Below are 16,628 nucleotides of genomic sequence, written 5' to 3' on the forward strand. Positions count from 1 at the left end.
AATACTTTGTGCCAACTCATTACCCTCAAATGATAGCTTCCATCAAACTCTAATGCCTCATACGGGGGATGGCAACGCTTTTGCGTAGGATTTTGTGATTTGAAATGATGAAGATAAAAGGCCGGTGGGTGAGCAAATGGATGGTGCAAAATCAAAAGAGAGCATTGAAAGGATGATAGCTTCGATCAAATGGGCATCTCTTATCAAGTTTATTACCAAAGTAAAACAAGACTGGCTGCAAGTCCATAAATAATAGTCAACAATTAGGTGTTGAAAGGCTTGAAGTGTGTGCGAAAGGATGTAGCTAAATGAGAGTCAAGAATTAGGTGTGCTATACGATGCAGCACAAACTCACCCGAAGTGTATCTAACCCTATGCTAGTCAAACAAGGTTCAAGAATGACTTTAGCATTTCACATTGTACAAACGATACAGCACACATCTTAAGAGATTTTTACTATAAAAACATGAAAAAGAACAAACAAAGGTACAAGCAAATCATGCAAAGGAAAGACTAAAGAACACTTACAAAGTGTTACAAGACGAATGAATCGGGGTTGTGCTTGCGGTCATCCGTGATAGACAGTAGAGGAAGAGGAGAAAGAGTAGGTAACACCGGAAAGGCAAAGATAGCCTTGTATGGTTGGTAGAGGATGGTTGGCCATGGATGATTGGGTAAACAAGGGAGAAAAATATATAAATATATTAAACGAGACCATAATCACATCCATACATACATGCATCATACGATATATATTCATATACATCAACAATAGCACATTATCTTCATATTATTTTTGGAGATGGCAATGGGAGATGACCCTTCTCTTGCAGGCTCTTCACAGTGTCATAGAGGCTTTGGATCACCGACCTAAATTGCACGCCAAGGTCCTTGAGCTGTTGGTTCGAGAACTTGTATGGCGTTTTTCGAGGATTCACCTCGTCGGAACACCTGCATCACCGCCACCACCACCACCACAACCACAAGAGATATGCATCAATCGAGGTCAAATGCTATAATTGTAATAACCTAATTTAGAGAAAAAATGAGAGCGGTATGACATCACAATCTCATAAGTTAACTTGTAAGAAATATCCTTCACATTTGAACACCTAAAAAATTGATTTATAAAATATTTATAGCCTATTCAATTAACTCAAAAAACATTGATTATATATACTAATAAAATGATATTTTATAAAAACACTAAAGACTTTTAACTTATCTCAAACATAAGAATATGATGAATGTATAATTATTAATTTATGATTAAACATTTTATGTTCTCAATGGATAAATGCTATTAGGCCGATATAGTGAAGGTTTGATTCTGAACTAAGCTACTCCTTATCAATATCAGTAGTGAACAAAAAATCGAATTGATTTATAGCTGATAGATGTATTACTTATAAGTCTAAATATTTTAAGCAAGTGGTTTATTTACACTGAACAATAGTCCATTCAAACAGCTTCACAGTGTGACACACACTGCTTTGACTGTGTTAGGTTGTCTGCGCACCTCGGGAGGTGTTCTCCGAGTGTTAGGCTACCAAAAAACTTGGGAGTCCTTTTCTAGTACGATCAGATCAGTGTCTTTTAAGCTTGCTGACAAAAGAAACACACACAAAGCTTCACATCAGCTGCAAGGAAGTCTATCACCAATTCTAAATCTGCACTTGGCAAAGATTGTAAGATAGCTATGTGCATGATCTGATTGGTCTAAGCATCTCCCGAGGGTTTCTGATGTGAGTTCGGCATTCATTTAGCAGCTGCTTCCTGTGGGAAGAATTTTCCATGCTACTCTTTCTTCAATATCTCTCAGATCTTCTAGAAATTAAAATAAAATTATTTTATCAACTACTCGTTGAAGCTAATAAAGTATTATATAAATTTATTTTTGTTTTAATTTTTTTTCATGATTGTGACCACATACCCTTAGAAAAGCATATCCTTTTCAATCTTGTGCTACTATTAATCATCAACAACAAAAAAATATAATTGTTTTAAGACTACTTTGTTGAGAATTAAGATTGAAAAAGGAGGAGATAGAATACCAATCATCAACAAAAGAATTGAAGTAACTAAAAAAAAAAAAGACTATATTAATTCAATAAACCTGACTATAACCTCTCTATTGCTACTCTCTTGATCAGACTATATTCCTATTTGGAGGATAGACTTTTGACTCTCATACTCCCCACATTCTAATCTAAATTAGGGCTTCTAATTTATGTAAATTGGATATATTTGTATAATCCTAAACAATTGCATGTGAGTGTCATTGTTGATTTCCCTCCGCTACTCATCTTGTTCTGCTATGCAGAAAAAAGAATATTTCTTCTTAGAAAAACCAAGAAAAGTATATATTTTCATTTTCCTAATGTTCTTCTTTGAACTCACCATGGATTAATCAGATTAGACGAAGTTACTAATGCATATCCTTTTTCCATCAGATATATTCCCTGTCTCAAGAGTTTCTCTCTCTATGCCAGTATCTTAGCTTCTTCATTCTTTGAGAACTGGTGATGGGTGGTCCATCCATTCCCATACTTCTAAGCTACAATGATATCTTTGTCATTACTTCTTGCTTCAGAGGAACCTAACAGGGAGTAGGTGAGAAAACCCCACTGTATCTGATATCCTTTTTGTCTTCTCTTCCTCTTTCTTTCTTTCTTTCTTTCTTTCTTTCTTTATTTACTTTTTTTTTTTGACAGATGTCATTAACACATTTCATTTCTTCTGAACACAAACCTCTCTATATGGCTTTCTCCTGAAGGTCCAGTTGCTCATCTCCCTTCTCAGTCGGAGAAACCATTTGCAGCCTCAGGTTGTCAGTCTCCATCTCCCTATGACAGCATAGTTGGAAGGTACACTTGGAAGTCATATTACCCTGAAGGCATGGCTAAACTACATAGATCTCCATATTTCCAAGTATATGATATAATGTTGTCAGATGTTTAGTGCTAGCATGTTATTCTTCTATAATCTTTTCAGTATAAAATTTTAAGTTCCTCTCTATCACAGCAAATTACAAAGTAACGATCAGTTGTTTATGTTTCAACCTTTCTTTCTCTTTTTTCTTGGTGAAAATCAATAATCTAGATCGAAATTAGGTCAACTATAGTCTGAAAATCATATGATTAACTTCATATTGTTCTCTTGATGGCCTCAAATAATACAAGTTTAAGCTTGGAAAACATATTTTCCCCTTAATACTTCAAAAGATTTATATACATAACATTTCATAATACACCAATTCTTTATAAGAAATCTTTGTTACAAATCAAACTTCCTTAATCAATTTAAGAATTTTAAATGTTTATTTATAATTTGTAGAAAGATCTTATTTATTTTTGTTATCTTTTCTCGCTGCATTAAAACTAATTCATTTTAGTTTAGCATATGTAGACTAGATGACCATCTTAGCACATCTTCATATCATCTTAAATGATTTTTATTTTATTTTATGATTTATATAATCATCTATAAACAAAAAAATATATGTTTAATTCTTTTTTATAAATGTCTAATCTCAGTAATGCAAACTTTTATATAATTTGGATTGTAGATTGGTCCACCCAATTCACCTACCTTGCTGCACTAAGCTATCATCATTTCTTCTTTGTGTGTTTTGGCCGCTTCTAAGCGCTCACGTCCACTTCCTGTAATGCTTCCATGCCACACATGCAAAGAGGAAGGGTACTTACGTGTTGGGCACCGGATACTCCGGGAAGAGCTTGGAGAGGATGCGGACGACGTCCTCGCGGTGGAGCACGCGCTCGATGCAGATGAACCGCTTGCCGGCGGCGGCCTCCGCCTCGAACACTCGGACGTGCGCCTCGGCCACGTCCCGCACGTCGACGTACCCTTGCACCGCGTTGGTGTACCTCGTCGCCGACCCGTCCAGGTACTTGAGGATGTGGGCGATGCTGGCGTTCACTTGCGGCTGCAGCAGCGGCCCCAGCGCCAGCACCGGGTTCACCACCGCCAGCTCCACCCCCGTCTCCCTCGCCACCTCCCACGCCGCCTTCTCCGCCACCGCCTTCCCGTAGCAGTACCAGTTCTGCACCACCACAGCAGTGACGTCAGCCACCAGCCTCGTGCACCGATGCATCGATATATCGCGCGCGCTCACCCTTGTGTTCTTGCAGTGCTCGAGATCGCTCCAGCACGACTCGTCCACCACGACGTCGGGGCCGCGGCCGGGGTCCATGGTGACCGCGCCGATCGAGGAGGTAAACACCACACGACGGACGGTGCCAGCGTCGGCCGCCGCATGGATCACGTACCTCGTGCCCCTCACAGCCGGCTCCACCATTTCCTCCTTCCACACGCGTAACGCATGCACACAACCAAAACATCAGTTGTTCTTCCTTCTCCACACACTTTTAAGTGAGAACAAAGCGATGGGCTAAAGCTTATCATACAGGGTCGTCCGTGACGGGAGAAGCAGTGTGGAAGACGCCATGGCAGCCATCGATGGCTTCTCGCAGAGCGCCGTAGTCGAGGAGATCAGCCTTGCAAAGCAGCAGCCGATCCGCGGCGCCCTCCATCGCCGTCAGGTGTGCGTTCTTCGGATCATCTGCTAACAAAGAAGCCTCGGCGTTACAGACCAACGACGTGGGAATTCTCCTACATAGAACCGCTGCTCGCGAGCCATGTCACCTGGGTTTCTCACCGTCCCCTTGACGGTGTATCCTTTCTGCAACAGGAGCTTCACCAGCCAGGAGGCGATGAAACCGCCGGCACCGGTGACGCACACGGTCTGGCCATTGCCGGTGGGTAGCGCGGTAGCGTCGACGGGCATGCTGACGGCGGCGAGAGGGAGGGAGATGAGAACGATGTCACGTAGGTTTTGGCAAGAGGGAAGACGAGGGAAGATGAAACGTTGGAGGACTCGGTGAGAAGGGGAATGAAGCACTGTGGCATTTATAGGGGAAGAGGATGTGAGAAATGTGTGGGTACAGGTAGAGGGGGTAGGTGGCAAGATAGAAAAGCAGCACGTCGCACCTCAAGGGAAAAAGGCAGCTCTACGAAGACCACACGTCTTTTGAGGTGTTCTTCAAGTTTTCATTCGAAGTACAGGGATTAGGTGAAGGGTTAAGACAACTGGCTTCCAGAGGTGAACTTTCCGACTGTAAGCAGGTAAGATGTTGATGGAGGTCAGTTTTTGATCATCCATAGAATGTAGAGAATTAAAGTCGACTTTGATCCCAAATATCTCGCAAACTCTAGAAGAGGTGTAAACGCACCGAGCTGACCTACAAAACAAAGGCCGATTGTACAGTCTCATCAGTGTGATTACTGAACTCAAGCTGAGCACAGCTATGATGGTGTTCGCCTGTCGATCGAACTAATCTGATGACGGATTGGTCAGGCAGGGTCGAGCTATAATGGTGTCTGCGAAGCCAAGTCGAACTGCGACGAGGTGCATGCACCGAACTGACCTGATGAGCTGAGTCGAGATGAAGCAATATCCATATATCACGAATCTTTATCTTACATGGAATCGGGACGCATGTTCGTTTTCCCTATGTAACATGTAAACGCTTCCTCCATCTGAGACAAGCTATCAAAAGAAGACTCCGTTACAATATGTGGACTGCAGAAATGCCTATGTTCTAAAATTCTAGTATTAAAGTTGTGGAAATAGAGCGCATACTAAAAAAAAATAGTTTCTCACCGTTGGCATCTTTCGATGAATTCGAAACTCAACTTCAAGTTTTGGCACTGTGTACATTTTATGGATAATGAGTTGTAGTATTCTTCTACGACTCAACCTTATTCAGAACCTAATACTCTTAATATTATAGTCAAATATTCTAATTTTAAACTTCATTTTTTTTTCCAAGCAATATCTATCTTCATTTTCTTTTTTTTAATTCCTTATTGTATCTGATTTTTTTCTCACCATATTCGTAAGAGTATCAGAATTTCTCTTGAACTTGTCGATAGTGTCGGTGATCATAAATTTTTCAAAATTATCTTGATCTGTGCCTTGATCGATAATAAAGAGTATCTTCTTGTTCTTTTTCCTCAATTCCTCAAGGTATCTTTTTGTCACACTGTAAAAATATTGTTCTCGAGACTCCTCATATATTTCCTTTACTACCTCCTATATCTTTATTTTTATTTCTAAATACCGTTAATTATTTGAACAATGTTATGAAGCCAACTTGATAAGAGAAGAAAAGAAGAGTATTAAGACCTCGCCGACAGTGTATTGCTTGTCTGCTTCATTTAGGAAGAGAGAAATGGAGTCGGGTAAGTGGTTACTGTTGACAGCGTTTTGCTTGTATGTTTCAGTATGTAGAGAGAGAGAGAGGTGTTCGGAGTAGGACAAGTAATTGTTCTATATGTCTTCCTCGTACGTTTCAGTCGTAGAGATATTGACAAGTTCACTGAAAGCGTTTTCGTTCGAAATATGGTATTGGATAAGTGGAAACTCGGCAGTGTTTCCTTTGTATATTTCAAGGAACAAAGGGGGAGAGAGAGAGAGAGAGAGATGGGTAGAGGTGGTTGTTGTGGACAGTATTTTCCTTGTATATTCGCAGTACATGGATGGATAAAGCGTGCAGTCTGCATCCCCATCTAACAGACGTAGACAAATATGAATTGCTGGCACTCGTCCACAGCATGATGATTTGACGTAACCTAACCCAGGATTAGGACTCCACCTACCCATCGTATCATTTCTCCAAGCAAAATGATCCGAAAACTTCCAAGCAAGTTCATGACCCATCCATCCATGTCTCAACACCCGGAAAAAAGGGGGAAAAAATGATGGCTTTGATGCTCAAGGAACTTGATGGGACAATCATGACATCATCATGTCTGATGTTTAAGTTAGGATTCCAATCAAATTATGATGAGCATCACCCTAAAATTAAAAAATAATTAAGAGTTTAACATGCATGCCAATCTTGAATCGAGAAGCAATTACTAGCAAGGAAGTTTTTCTTCACAAAATTGATACAGCTCACAACCCCACAGATATGCTGATGAAACTGCTTCCTTCGACTAAATTCGAGCGCTGTTTTAATTTGATTCGATCAACCTGCAACGAGCTTTAGCTAATGCCCTATGGAGTACTTTTGGGAAAAGAGAAGATGAAATCTCCAAGTTGAACGAATCCAAATCCCCTGGCGGAGAATGAAGAGACGATCACTATCGGCGAATCCTTCTTCTTCTTCCCTTCTCCAGCACCACTACCGGAAATGTTGGCGAGGGATGAGAACGAGGATCAAATTCTTAAAGAATGGAAAAGATTTGGAGGAGAACGAACCATGTTATTCGATTGGGTGCGATCTCAATTCCGAGTTGGGCACTTCGCCGTCGGTGTCGCCGGCCCGTATTCCTGGTGCCCTCCCTAAGTGGTAATTAAACTGAAACGGGCCCCAAGTGGGCTGTCTTCGAACATTTGTAAGCATTCTCCCCCTTCTTTGTTTCGCCGTGGGCAAAAAAAAAGAGCGTCTTTTTCTGCCTTCTCCCACCGCTGCCACCGTCCGATAATGGCAGTCCTCCTCCCCCTCTCGAATCGCCTCCTCTCCAAATCCATACATCGTCTCCTCCTCGTCTCCCAAATCCCTAATTGCACTCACCTCCACCCGTTTGCTCCCTCTCGCCGCCTTTGCGATTCTTCCTCGCAAAACCCTAACCCTACTTTTGATCCCAACTCCGACGCTCGCGGCCGTACCCCTCTGGAGAAGCAATTCGACTCGTGGGTCGACCGCCTCCGACCGGGCTTCACCGCCGACGACGTCGCAGCCGCCATCCGCGCGCAGGCTGATCCCGACCTCGCCCTCGACCTCTTCCGCTGGACCGCCCTCCGCCCCGGGTATCGCCACACCGCCCCGGCCTACCTCGCCATGCTTCAGGTCGCCGTCTCCGGCCGCCGCTACGCCCACGCCGAGGCCCTCGTCGACGAGGTCCTCGCCGGCGCCTGCCCCCCCGACCTCCCCCTCTTCAACGCCGCCGTACGTTTCTGCTGCTCCCGCCGCCACCTCTTCTCCCGCGCTTTCGACCTCTTCAAGAAGATGCAGCAGCGCAGCACCACCGCCCACACGTCGTGCCGACCCTCCATCGAGACCTACTCGATGCTCCTGGCCGCCGTCCTCCGCCGGTTCGGCAAGCCACCCGTCTCCTACGTCTACCTCCACTCCGTCCGGTCGCTGGCCCGGCAGATGAAGACCTCGGGCGTGATCCCGGACACCTTCGCCCTCAACCTTATCATCAAGGCCTTCTCCAAGTGCCTGGAGATGGACGAGGCCATCCGGGTCTTCAAGGAAATTGGGCTCTACGGCTGCGAGCCTAACGAGTTCTCCTATGGCTACATCGTGCAGGGGCTGTGCCAGAAGGGCTCGGTGGGGAAGTCCATGGACTACTTCAAGGAGATGAGGGCGAAGGGCCTGGTGCCGACCGCCACCGTCTACATGGCGTTGGTGTGCGGCCTGGCGCTGGAGCGGAGGCTCGACGAGGGGATCGAGGTGGTGTTTGACATGCTGCGCAACGGGATGGCGCCCGACTTACTAACGTACCGGACGGTGCTGGAGGAGATGTGCAGGGAGGGGCGGGCGGATGCGGCGTTCGAGCAGCTTGAGGAGCTGGGGAGGACGAAGGGCGCCATGGATCGCAGGACGTACTCCGACTTGTTGGAGGGGCTGCATTGGCTCTGCCAGCCTCGTGAGTGAACCAGTGATGATTGGTTGGCCGCCGTTCTGCTCCTCCGATCCTAGATTTTGTCGGGTGAGGACTAGATTTGGATCTCCAAAGCATGAATTCTTACGAGCTAAACACTTGAGATACCAAAAAAGAGATTTTTGATGGAGAAGATCTCTGGCTGCATGGATTTCCTGAGCCGGATTACTGCAACCTTGGGTGGGACATCAGCAGGTGAGCTCTTCAGAGTCTCAGTATACAGTATGCTTGAAGGATGATTGAATCCTCTTGATTTATACAACTGGTTGACCTCAATGTGGAGTCAAATTTTCTCCTTGCATGGCTACATATTTTGGAATAATGAATGAAACCTTATTCATATGTTGATAGTATCCATATCCATCAGGTTGTTTGTTGTTATTGTTTCCTCTTCTTGTGGTAAATCTTTCATGTTCTTGGCACACTTAATTGTCTGATAGTCCTAATCTATGTAAATGAAACTGTTTTCATCTCTCAACTTTTGAGAATGTTGATGTCATCCTCTGAAGTTAATGCCATTCTGACCATAGTCACTGAAGTTGACTCCATTTAAAACAGTGTCAAAGGAAAAGGGTTTTGTACATTACGATATGGTTATGTTCTGATGAGTTCAAGATTTGTCAAAAAAAAAAAGAAAATATTGTTGTTACCTCTATTATTATTGCCTGCAAACAAAATGAAATTTGCAATCACATAGATCGAACCTCCTGATTTTTCTGCAGTGATTTAGAATCCAAATATATCTGCCTTCGTTAGAATTTCATTGGTGATCTTAAGATTTGAGATATCTTCCTAAAAGAGACGGAAGGCTTAAGCTAAAAATTGGATTATCACTCAAAAACAAGGCAGAAATGAAACTAATAAAAAATTGGACCATCACTCAGAAAAACAAGATAAAAATGACAAAAAAAAAAAAAAAACAAACAAACAGTCAAATTGCCACAATTCCTAGTTATGAACTTTTCTTAATGATTTCTGAAAACCAAGTATTCTTCCTGTTTGCATACTGTATAATTTAGTCATATGTTCTTTTTAAGATTAAGCTCATACTGTATTGTATGAGCTTTTGATTGACTTTTTTTGAGTTCTTCATCTGTATTGTTTTTTTTGGTTGACTTTATAGATGGTACCCAGCTGAGTTCAACCTCAAGTACCCCTTTTTAGACATCATTGTGAAGATCAATTACTTGAAGTACCCCTCCGTGAGGGATGGTGGTAAGAGGAAAAATATGCTTTTGAGTATTGTAAAATCATGGAATTGGAATTCTCTTCAAATTATTGCTTTCAAAACTAAGTCCACTCTATATATATATATATATATATATATATACTATCACGAACTACAATGTTAAGTTGTTTTGTGCTAAACATATTATAAATTGCTTGACTATTTTTCTGCTTAATAATGTGTTATATTTTTTTCGTTTTCATCTTAAATACAAATATTTTTCTAATGAAATTTGTTATGTCACTTGATATAAACGATTAGTAGTGGTTCACAAGGAAAAATCTCATATCCGTTTGCTTGGGATAATAAATTTTGAATTATGTTATGGTAGACACGATTGCTTAGCGTGTCGAATGGGATAGTTAGATTGATTCCAACTATACAAATATTATAAGATTAAATATGGTCTTATTCTGAATAACAAAATGCCATTGGCCTCCACTTTATTTATTAATAGATAAGACATTTCGAATTAAAACAAATCCTTTGTTATTAAAATTTCATCACAAGATGCTATACTTAAATGGGTTGTTTTAGTAGATCGATCATCACTATTAAGAAAAAGGAAAAATGCACAATTTGGAAATCCTATAAGCACCGAATCATTTGGAGAGGCAAAATTAAGAGTTAGCATAAACAAGAAAAAGAGACTTCAATAGAAAGGCTCAATGTAGAGCAAACAGGGAAAAAAAAAGGCATGAAGATTAGCATATCTAAAGCATGAGAGAACTGTAAGGAACAAACAAAAGCATAGATATGAAGACTGGCATATCTAAAGCATAAAATTGGCATCCATACTTTTCTTTATATCAACCTTTTTCCCTTTTTTTTTCCCCTTCCGTTATGGCATGCTCGAAATAAAGATTAAGATTGGAAGCCAAAAAGAAGTGTGGTGAGTAATGAAAGAACTTCATAATTAGCGATTGCTTATGATATCGGTTGCGTGCATTGATGACAAAGGTTGATTCCAAGAGTGTGATGGTGTGGGTGGCATACACATACAACTTTAATATAAGTGGAATGTTTATTAATAAAAAAAATAAAATTCTCATCACTCTTATTAACATGAATATTAGAACTGTATAGAATAAATAAAGTGTAGGAGGCGCTCGAGGGCAGATGTGAAAGAAAAAACATGAAGATTAGAACTGCATGGAAAAATAAAGTTATCAAGAAAGATTATTAGATGAAATGTTTGCATTGGATTATGTCGGTCAAAGACATTGGATGATGGCATGCTAGAGATCAAGATTATAATTGGAAGTCAAAAGAAAGTGTGGAGAGTGAAAAAAAGGCTTCATTAGAGCTTGCTTACGATATTGGTTGCGTGCTTTGATGATTCCAAGATTATTTTTGTTGTTACATTTCTGTGGCCATATACATCTAATAGAAACAAAAAAAAAAGGGGGGGGGGGGTACTATTTAAGCTTTAGATAAAAGGTTATAATAACTGCATTCGAATAACTTTGAAATGATAGAGGAATCTCCAAATTTACCAATAAACAATTAGAAAACTTGCCGTATAGCTCTCTCATTTTCTTTTTCTTTTTTACTCAAACTTATCTAGTTGGTTTAATAATATGTGACTATTTTTAATTTTCATCTTGCACATGAAATATTTTCCCAACAAAGGTTATTATGTTACTCGAGATAATGATTAGTCATTCATAAATAAAAAAAAAAATCAATATGAATTTGCTTGACATAGTATAATTTGAAACTATGAGATACAAATACTAACTCCAATCTTGATGCTTAGATCAAAAGTTAAAAGATGCTTAATGATTATTATAATTACAATGATAGTTGAATCATATCCTTATTTTATTTAAACTCTGTCCATGTATTAAAATAATATCGATTAAAAAAATTTAGTGACCAATATCAATTATGTATTATGAGTTCGGTACAATTTATTGATAGATTGGACATTTGAAATTTAATCAAATCTGTGATTGTCATAATTTCTGTAATGTGATGATCATTTTGATTGTTGCATCATTTCGGACAAAGGTGAAAATAAGAATTAAGTGTTAGTCGAAAAAACTTCAAGTATGCATACTTTAAAATAATATAAAATGTATAAACAAATAAAATAAAAAGAAAAGGAGAGAGAGTAAGAGAGGCATCTCCTTGAAGATTGGAATATCAAAGTCCAAAGGAACGACATAAATCTATAAAATATTGGCATGGATTGTGTTTGACACCTTTGTCGGTTAAAGTAACATCCAACCACCTTTTTATAGCTGCAAGCATTTCATACTTGGGGACGAAGGTTAGGACCGGAAACGAATAAGAATTATGGTGTGTGAGGAAAGTGCTTTATTTAGAGGAGGCTTACCATTGATTCCAAGAGTGTGTCGTCGGTGTGGTGTCGGTGCCATACACTTTAAAATGTAGTCACAACATTAATAAGTAGAAGAAGAATCGTGATCCAATAAACCAAAGTATAGATGCTCATCATCGATCACAATATACATCTCTAGCGCTCTCACCCCCACCTCACGCAACCAAAACATCAAAGGCCGGAACGAAAGCATGGCGGGAGTGGATTTGCGGCACATACTCTTGGATTTGCTGCCGTCGTTTGATATGAAGGAGCGATGTCGAGAGCTAGGTATCCAACATCATCTGCAGAACATTATTCCTGACCTTTGGGCCATCAATGCAGTCATTCGGGACGCGACGATGCGGGCGTGGACGCAGCCGGACGTGGAGATGTGGACGGCGGATGCGGGTGCAGCCATTGCGGACGTCCACAACCTGCTTGACCGGATCTTGGAGTGGCCGGGGAGGGCAGCGGCTCCGTCGAATCCCTTGTTGCGCTCCTTCCTCGGCATCCGAGTGGCTTTTCGTCTTTCTATTCTGCAGGAGCTCAAGGAGATGGGGCTCAGGTTGAAGGAGCTCGTCCTTTGGGGGTCTGCCTTGGACCTCCGGAAGGAGATGATGGATGCCATGGATCCATGCGATGAAGAGTACTCCTATGTCCTAGGAGATGAAGTGGTGGGAAGAGATGAGGACAGAGATAATATTATAGAGATCCTTCAGCAGAATCAATCATCCAACAACAACGGTGAGCCCTTCGTCATTGTCATCCATGATGAAGGGCCATGGTCGGGGAAGACAACCCTGGCTCGGATGATTTACCACCACCCCTGGGTGCGCCAACATTTCCATCATCGAATCTGGGTGGACGTTTCCATCGACTTATCTTTCGATGAACTAAGCATCGGGAGAGAATTTGCAAGGTCTATCACGGGAGACTCGTGCGACCATCTGCAATCGCACCAAGCTATCTGGCTACTCGTGAATGAACGGCTCGGCCAAAGAAGATACTTGCTCATTTTGAATGACATATACTATGATGATATGGAAGAGGGGTTGAAAGACAAGTGGGATCAACTAAAGCACAACCTATTGCATGTGGGTGGAATCGGAAGTACAGTGATCATCACTACTAAATATAGGAGGCCTATAGATATATTTGGGTGCAAAGAGTATATGTTGGATGACCTATCAGAGGATGCTTGGATAAAATTGTTCATGAGAGACACATTCATTGGATCAGCGCAGGACAAAGAGAACACTTGTACCATAAATTTGCTACTTCAATTTGCGGAGCAACAATACAAAACAATTAAGGGCTCTCCCTTACTGGCAAAGACGTTGGGCTCAATATTCAGGTACGCTGAGGTAAGTCGATGGCAAGAAGTAGCATATGATTTGTCTTGTCACTCAGATGTTTGGCCTCCTTACTCAAATGTTAGACACCATCAGCATTTTAAATTAATGAGCCTCCAAAATCTTTCAACTAAACTTGCACGATTACGACTCTATGGCTCATTGTGCAATTTAGGTTGGTCTGCTTATTCAAAGGAAGATTACATGCATATGATGATCGTTGAAGACCTTATGCCACAACAATCATTTGATGCTAAGCGTATGACTAGATTGATCGTTGAAATTGAGTTAGATTTTGTACTGACAGATTACTATATGAGGACAAGGATTGGTCAAGATTCAATAAGAATCCCGAAACAATGTTGCCATCTATGCTTACTTGTCAATTCTGATGATGTATTCACGTTTACAACCGCCTTATCAGCAGGGGCCACAAAGAGATTAAGAACTTTGATTGTGCAAACGAAGGAAGAGATGACTGACAACGATCAAAAGTGTCAAATCACAGAGATCCCAGCAGACATGTTTACAAATTTGGTACATTTACGGATATTACATTTATCAGATTGTAGGATCCAACGGTTACCTAATACAGTTGGCAAGTTAGTTAGCTTGAGATACCTCAACCTTTCTTGCACCGAGATCCAATCACTTCCTAAATATCTCTCTAACCTTCAAAATTTGAAGATCTTAAAGTTGACTCATTGTGAAAATTTTCGAAAACTGCCCGGATGGATCCACAAACTCAAGAAATTAATGATTTTAAAACTAGCTTATTGTCAAAAACTTCAAATGCTTCCTGAGTCGATAATCGCCCTTACAAATTTACAAGAGTTAGATGTCGAAGGTTGTCAATCATTCAAGAAATTACCTGAAGGTTTGGTTAGCATGAAAAAATTGACAATACTAAATGTGAATAAATGTGTATCCTTGACTCGATTACCTAATGGAATAGGGCAATTGACTAACCTCCAAAAGTTATTAGTGCATGCTACAACTGATAGTCTTGCAAGTGTCATCCTAGAATTGCAGAGTTTAGTAAATCTTAAAGAACTTCGTCTCAAAAAACTTAATGGACTATCAAGCGTGGAGGATGCTCGAGCCTTAAAGCTCCAGGATAAAATATTCCTGAAGTGTTTGGCACTATGTTGGGAGTGGCGGGATATGGAAGTTGCATTAGGTTTTGATGCAATATTATTACATGAGCAGGTATTGGAAGACCTTCAGCCTAACCTAGCTTTAAAGAAATTAGAAATTGTTTCTTATATGGGGAAGAAACTCCCGAGCTGGATGGCGTGCAAACAAGGATATTTAAAGGATTTGACGGAGATCAAGCTCGTCAATCTCAGGAAATGTGAAAGGCTACCACCGCTTGGACAACTACCTGAGCTTGAGATTGTTGAGATAAGTGGCATGGATTCAATTACTACAGTGGATGATGCATTCTATGGTGATGGTAATGGTGATGGTGACACATTTCATTCGTTGAGAACACTCATTTTCTCAGAAATGCCTATGCTGGAGAGATGGCTGAAGGCAAAAGGTAAAGGTGACATGTTCCCGAGGCTTGAGACGTTGATACTAATCCAGTGTCCAAAATTCAAGGAATTGCATGTGCGACCATCATCAAGAAGGGAATTCCTTAGACTTGAACTATGGTTGAATAATGACAAGTTGCTGAGCTCTGAATTTGTAGGTTGGCAGAACCTTAAAAATGTCAGAGTGTTGGAGATAACCGGGTGTGAAGAGCTGAGGTGCTTCTTACCACAGGGAATCAAGTATCTTAAGCACCTTTATCGTTTGGAGATTATTCGATGCAACAATTTGATCTCTTTGCCAGATTGGTTGGCAGAACTCAAATCTCTTGAATACGTGATTGTACAAGATTGCGCCATGCTGTCATTCATTCCCGAGAGGCTCAAACAATCGCCCCGTTTTCACATTTGGATTGAAGGCTGTCCAAAGTTGCAGCTCTAATCGGCAAAGGATATTGTCCATCCGTCCTCTTCATCGATTTGCAAGTGTGTGTGTGTGTGTGTTGACCCAAGTGAAGTTATCCATCCATGGGAGGCAATCCTTCTTAATCTAATAATGTATGTATGCCCTCCAACTCTCTCTCTCTCTCTCTCTCTCTCTGGTATAATAAACTTGTTAATGTTTGCATCTCACTTCCACATTTGCTCTGCTCTGATAGTATTGGTTTGCATCTCACTTCCACATTTGCTCTGCTCTGATAGCATTGGTTTGCATCTCACTTCAATCATTTTTTGACGTAAGCAAGTACGTAATTTGCCGTTTCTAAGATTGCATGCAAGACTAATATGAACTTAACTTACTAACCTAACACAATAAAATTGTAGTATAAAAATTAATCTTCATGCTTCCCTTTCGATCAGAATGCTGCGCCTACATAACACTAAAGAAAGATCTTAAAATAATTTAAAACTGATTGGGATTTGGCCCAAACAAAAATAGCAAAGAACAATAAAAAATAAGATATTTTTTTTTAAATAATTCAGGGTGACCAAATCAACTTACAAGATGTTAGTTAGATGAGGTGTAGTGGATGGGAACATTTTAGACATACTCTTAGCAAAAAAATATGTATAAATAAATCGGTTAATAATTCGACCATAATAAATTATTATTAAGGTATATTAATATCATCTTAAATTTAAATTTAATAATCAAATTATAGTTCACTTATGGACGTTAACCAAACGACAAGTGCAAGTTTTTTTTAGATATTTGCAACGACATTACATATGCTAAAATTAAAATTTTACAAAAATATATGCAATTTTACAAAAAGAAACCTAATATGCTGTTGTATTTTTCACATTAAGGTAAGCAATCCGACCACATTATTTCCCGTCTTTGTTGCGCCCATCCAAATTTGTTTTATAAAACATTAAAAATATCGATCTTCTTGTTTCTTTTCTTTCCAGTCTTCACCATCTCCTGTTCTGTTTTTGTTGTAGAAAACAGAAACAAGGCTGGAGGAGCTCTTGAGACGATCGGA

At 40.5% G+C, this 16,628-nt stretch overlaps 3 protein-coding genes across 3 annotated transcripts; 2 read left to right on the top strand and 1 right to left on the bottom strand.

The window, feature by feature from the left end:
* Window positions 1-440: 440 nt before the first annotated feature.
* LOC135658689 (cinnamoyl-CoA reductase 1-like) lies at window positions 441-4,911 on the bottom strand. The gene is made up of 5 exons (XM_065176151.1): window positions 4,666-4,911; window positions 4,428-4,582; window positions 4,136-4,324; window positions 3,708-4,063; window positions 441-951 (listed from the first exon to the last, which is right to left on the bottom strand). The coding sequence occupies exons 1-5, from the start codon at window positions 4,805-4,807 to the stop codon at window positions 786-788; spliced, it is 1,008 nt and encodes a 335-aa protein (XP_065032223.1). The 5' UTR covers window positions 4,808-4,911; the 3' UTR covers window positions 441-785.
* A 2,316-nt stretch (window positions 4,912-7,227) lies between these two features.
* Window positions 7,228-9,039, top strand: LOC135658721 (pentatricopeptide repeat-containing protein At3g25210, mitochondrial-like). The gene has a single exon (XM_065176184.1). It carries the CDS (start codon window positions 7,512-7,514, stop codon window positions 8,688-8,690), a length of 1,179 nt encoding a protein of 392 aa, XP_065032256.1. The 5' UTR covers window positions 7,228-7,511; the 3' UTR covers window positions 8,691-9,039.
* Window positions 9,040-12,372: 3,333 nt separating this feature from the next.
* Window positions 12,373-15,583, top strand: LOC135658700 (disease resistance protein RGA2-like). The gene is made up of 2 exons (XM_065176167.1): window positions 12,373-14,312; window positions 14,379-15,583. The coding sequence occupies exons 1-2, from the start codon at window positions 12,464-12,466 to the stop codon at window positions 15,581-15,583; spliced, it is 3,054 nt and encodes a 1,017-aa protein (XP_065032239.1). The 5' UTR covers window positions 12,373-12,463.
* The last annotated feature ends 1,045 nt before the right edge of the window (window positions 15,584-16,628 follow it).

This window comes from Musa acuminata, unplaced genomic scaffold, assembly GCF_036884655.1.
Source record: "Musa acuminata AAA Group cultivar baxijiao unplaced genomic scaffold, Cavendish_Baxijiao_AAA HiC_scaffold_412, whole genome shotgun sequence".
Lineage (NCBI taxonomy): Eukaryota > Viridiplantae > Streptophyta > Magnoliopsida > Zingiberales > Musaceae > Musa > Musa acuminata.

Bases quoted from the DNA above. Each gene is read 5' to 3' on its own strand.
- LOC135658689 (XM_065176151.1), bottom strand. From the start codon at position 4,807: ATGCCCGTCGACGCTACCGCGCTACCCACCGGCAATGGCCAGACCGTG. The intron at 4,583-4,665 runs GTGACATGGCTC...CTTTGTTAGCAG, and splicing joins GGGGACGGTGAGAAACCCAG to ATGATCCGAAGAACGCACAC. The intron at 952-3,707 runs GTAAGTACCCTT...GCGGTGATGCAG, and splicing joins GAGTATCCGGTGCCCAACAC to GTGTTCCGACGAGGTGAATC.
- LOC135658721 (XM_065176184.1), top strand. From the start codon at position 7,512: ATGGCAGTCCTCCTCCCCCTCTCGAATCGCCTCCTCTCCAAATCCATA.
- LOC135658700 (XM_065176167.1), top strand. From the start codon at position 12,464: ATGGCGGGAGTGGATTTGCGGCACATACTCTTGGATTTGCTGCCGTCG. The intron at 14,313-14,378 runs GTGAAAATTTTC...TTTTAAAACTAG, and splicing joins GATCTTAAAGTTGACTCATT to CTTATTGTCAAAAACTTCAA.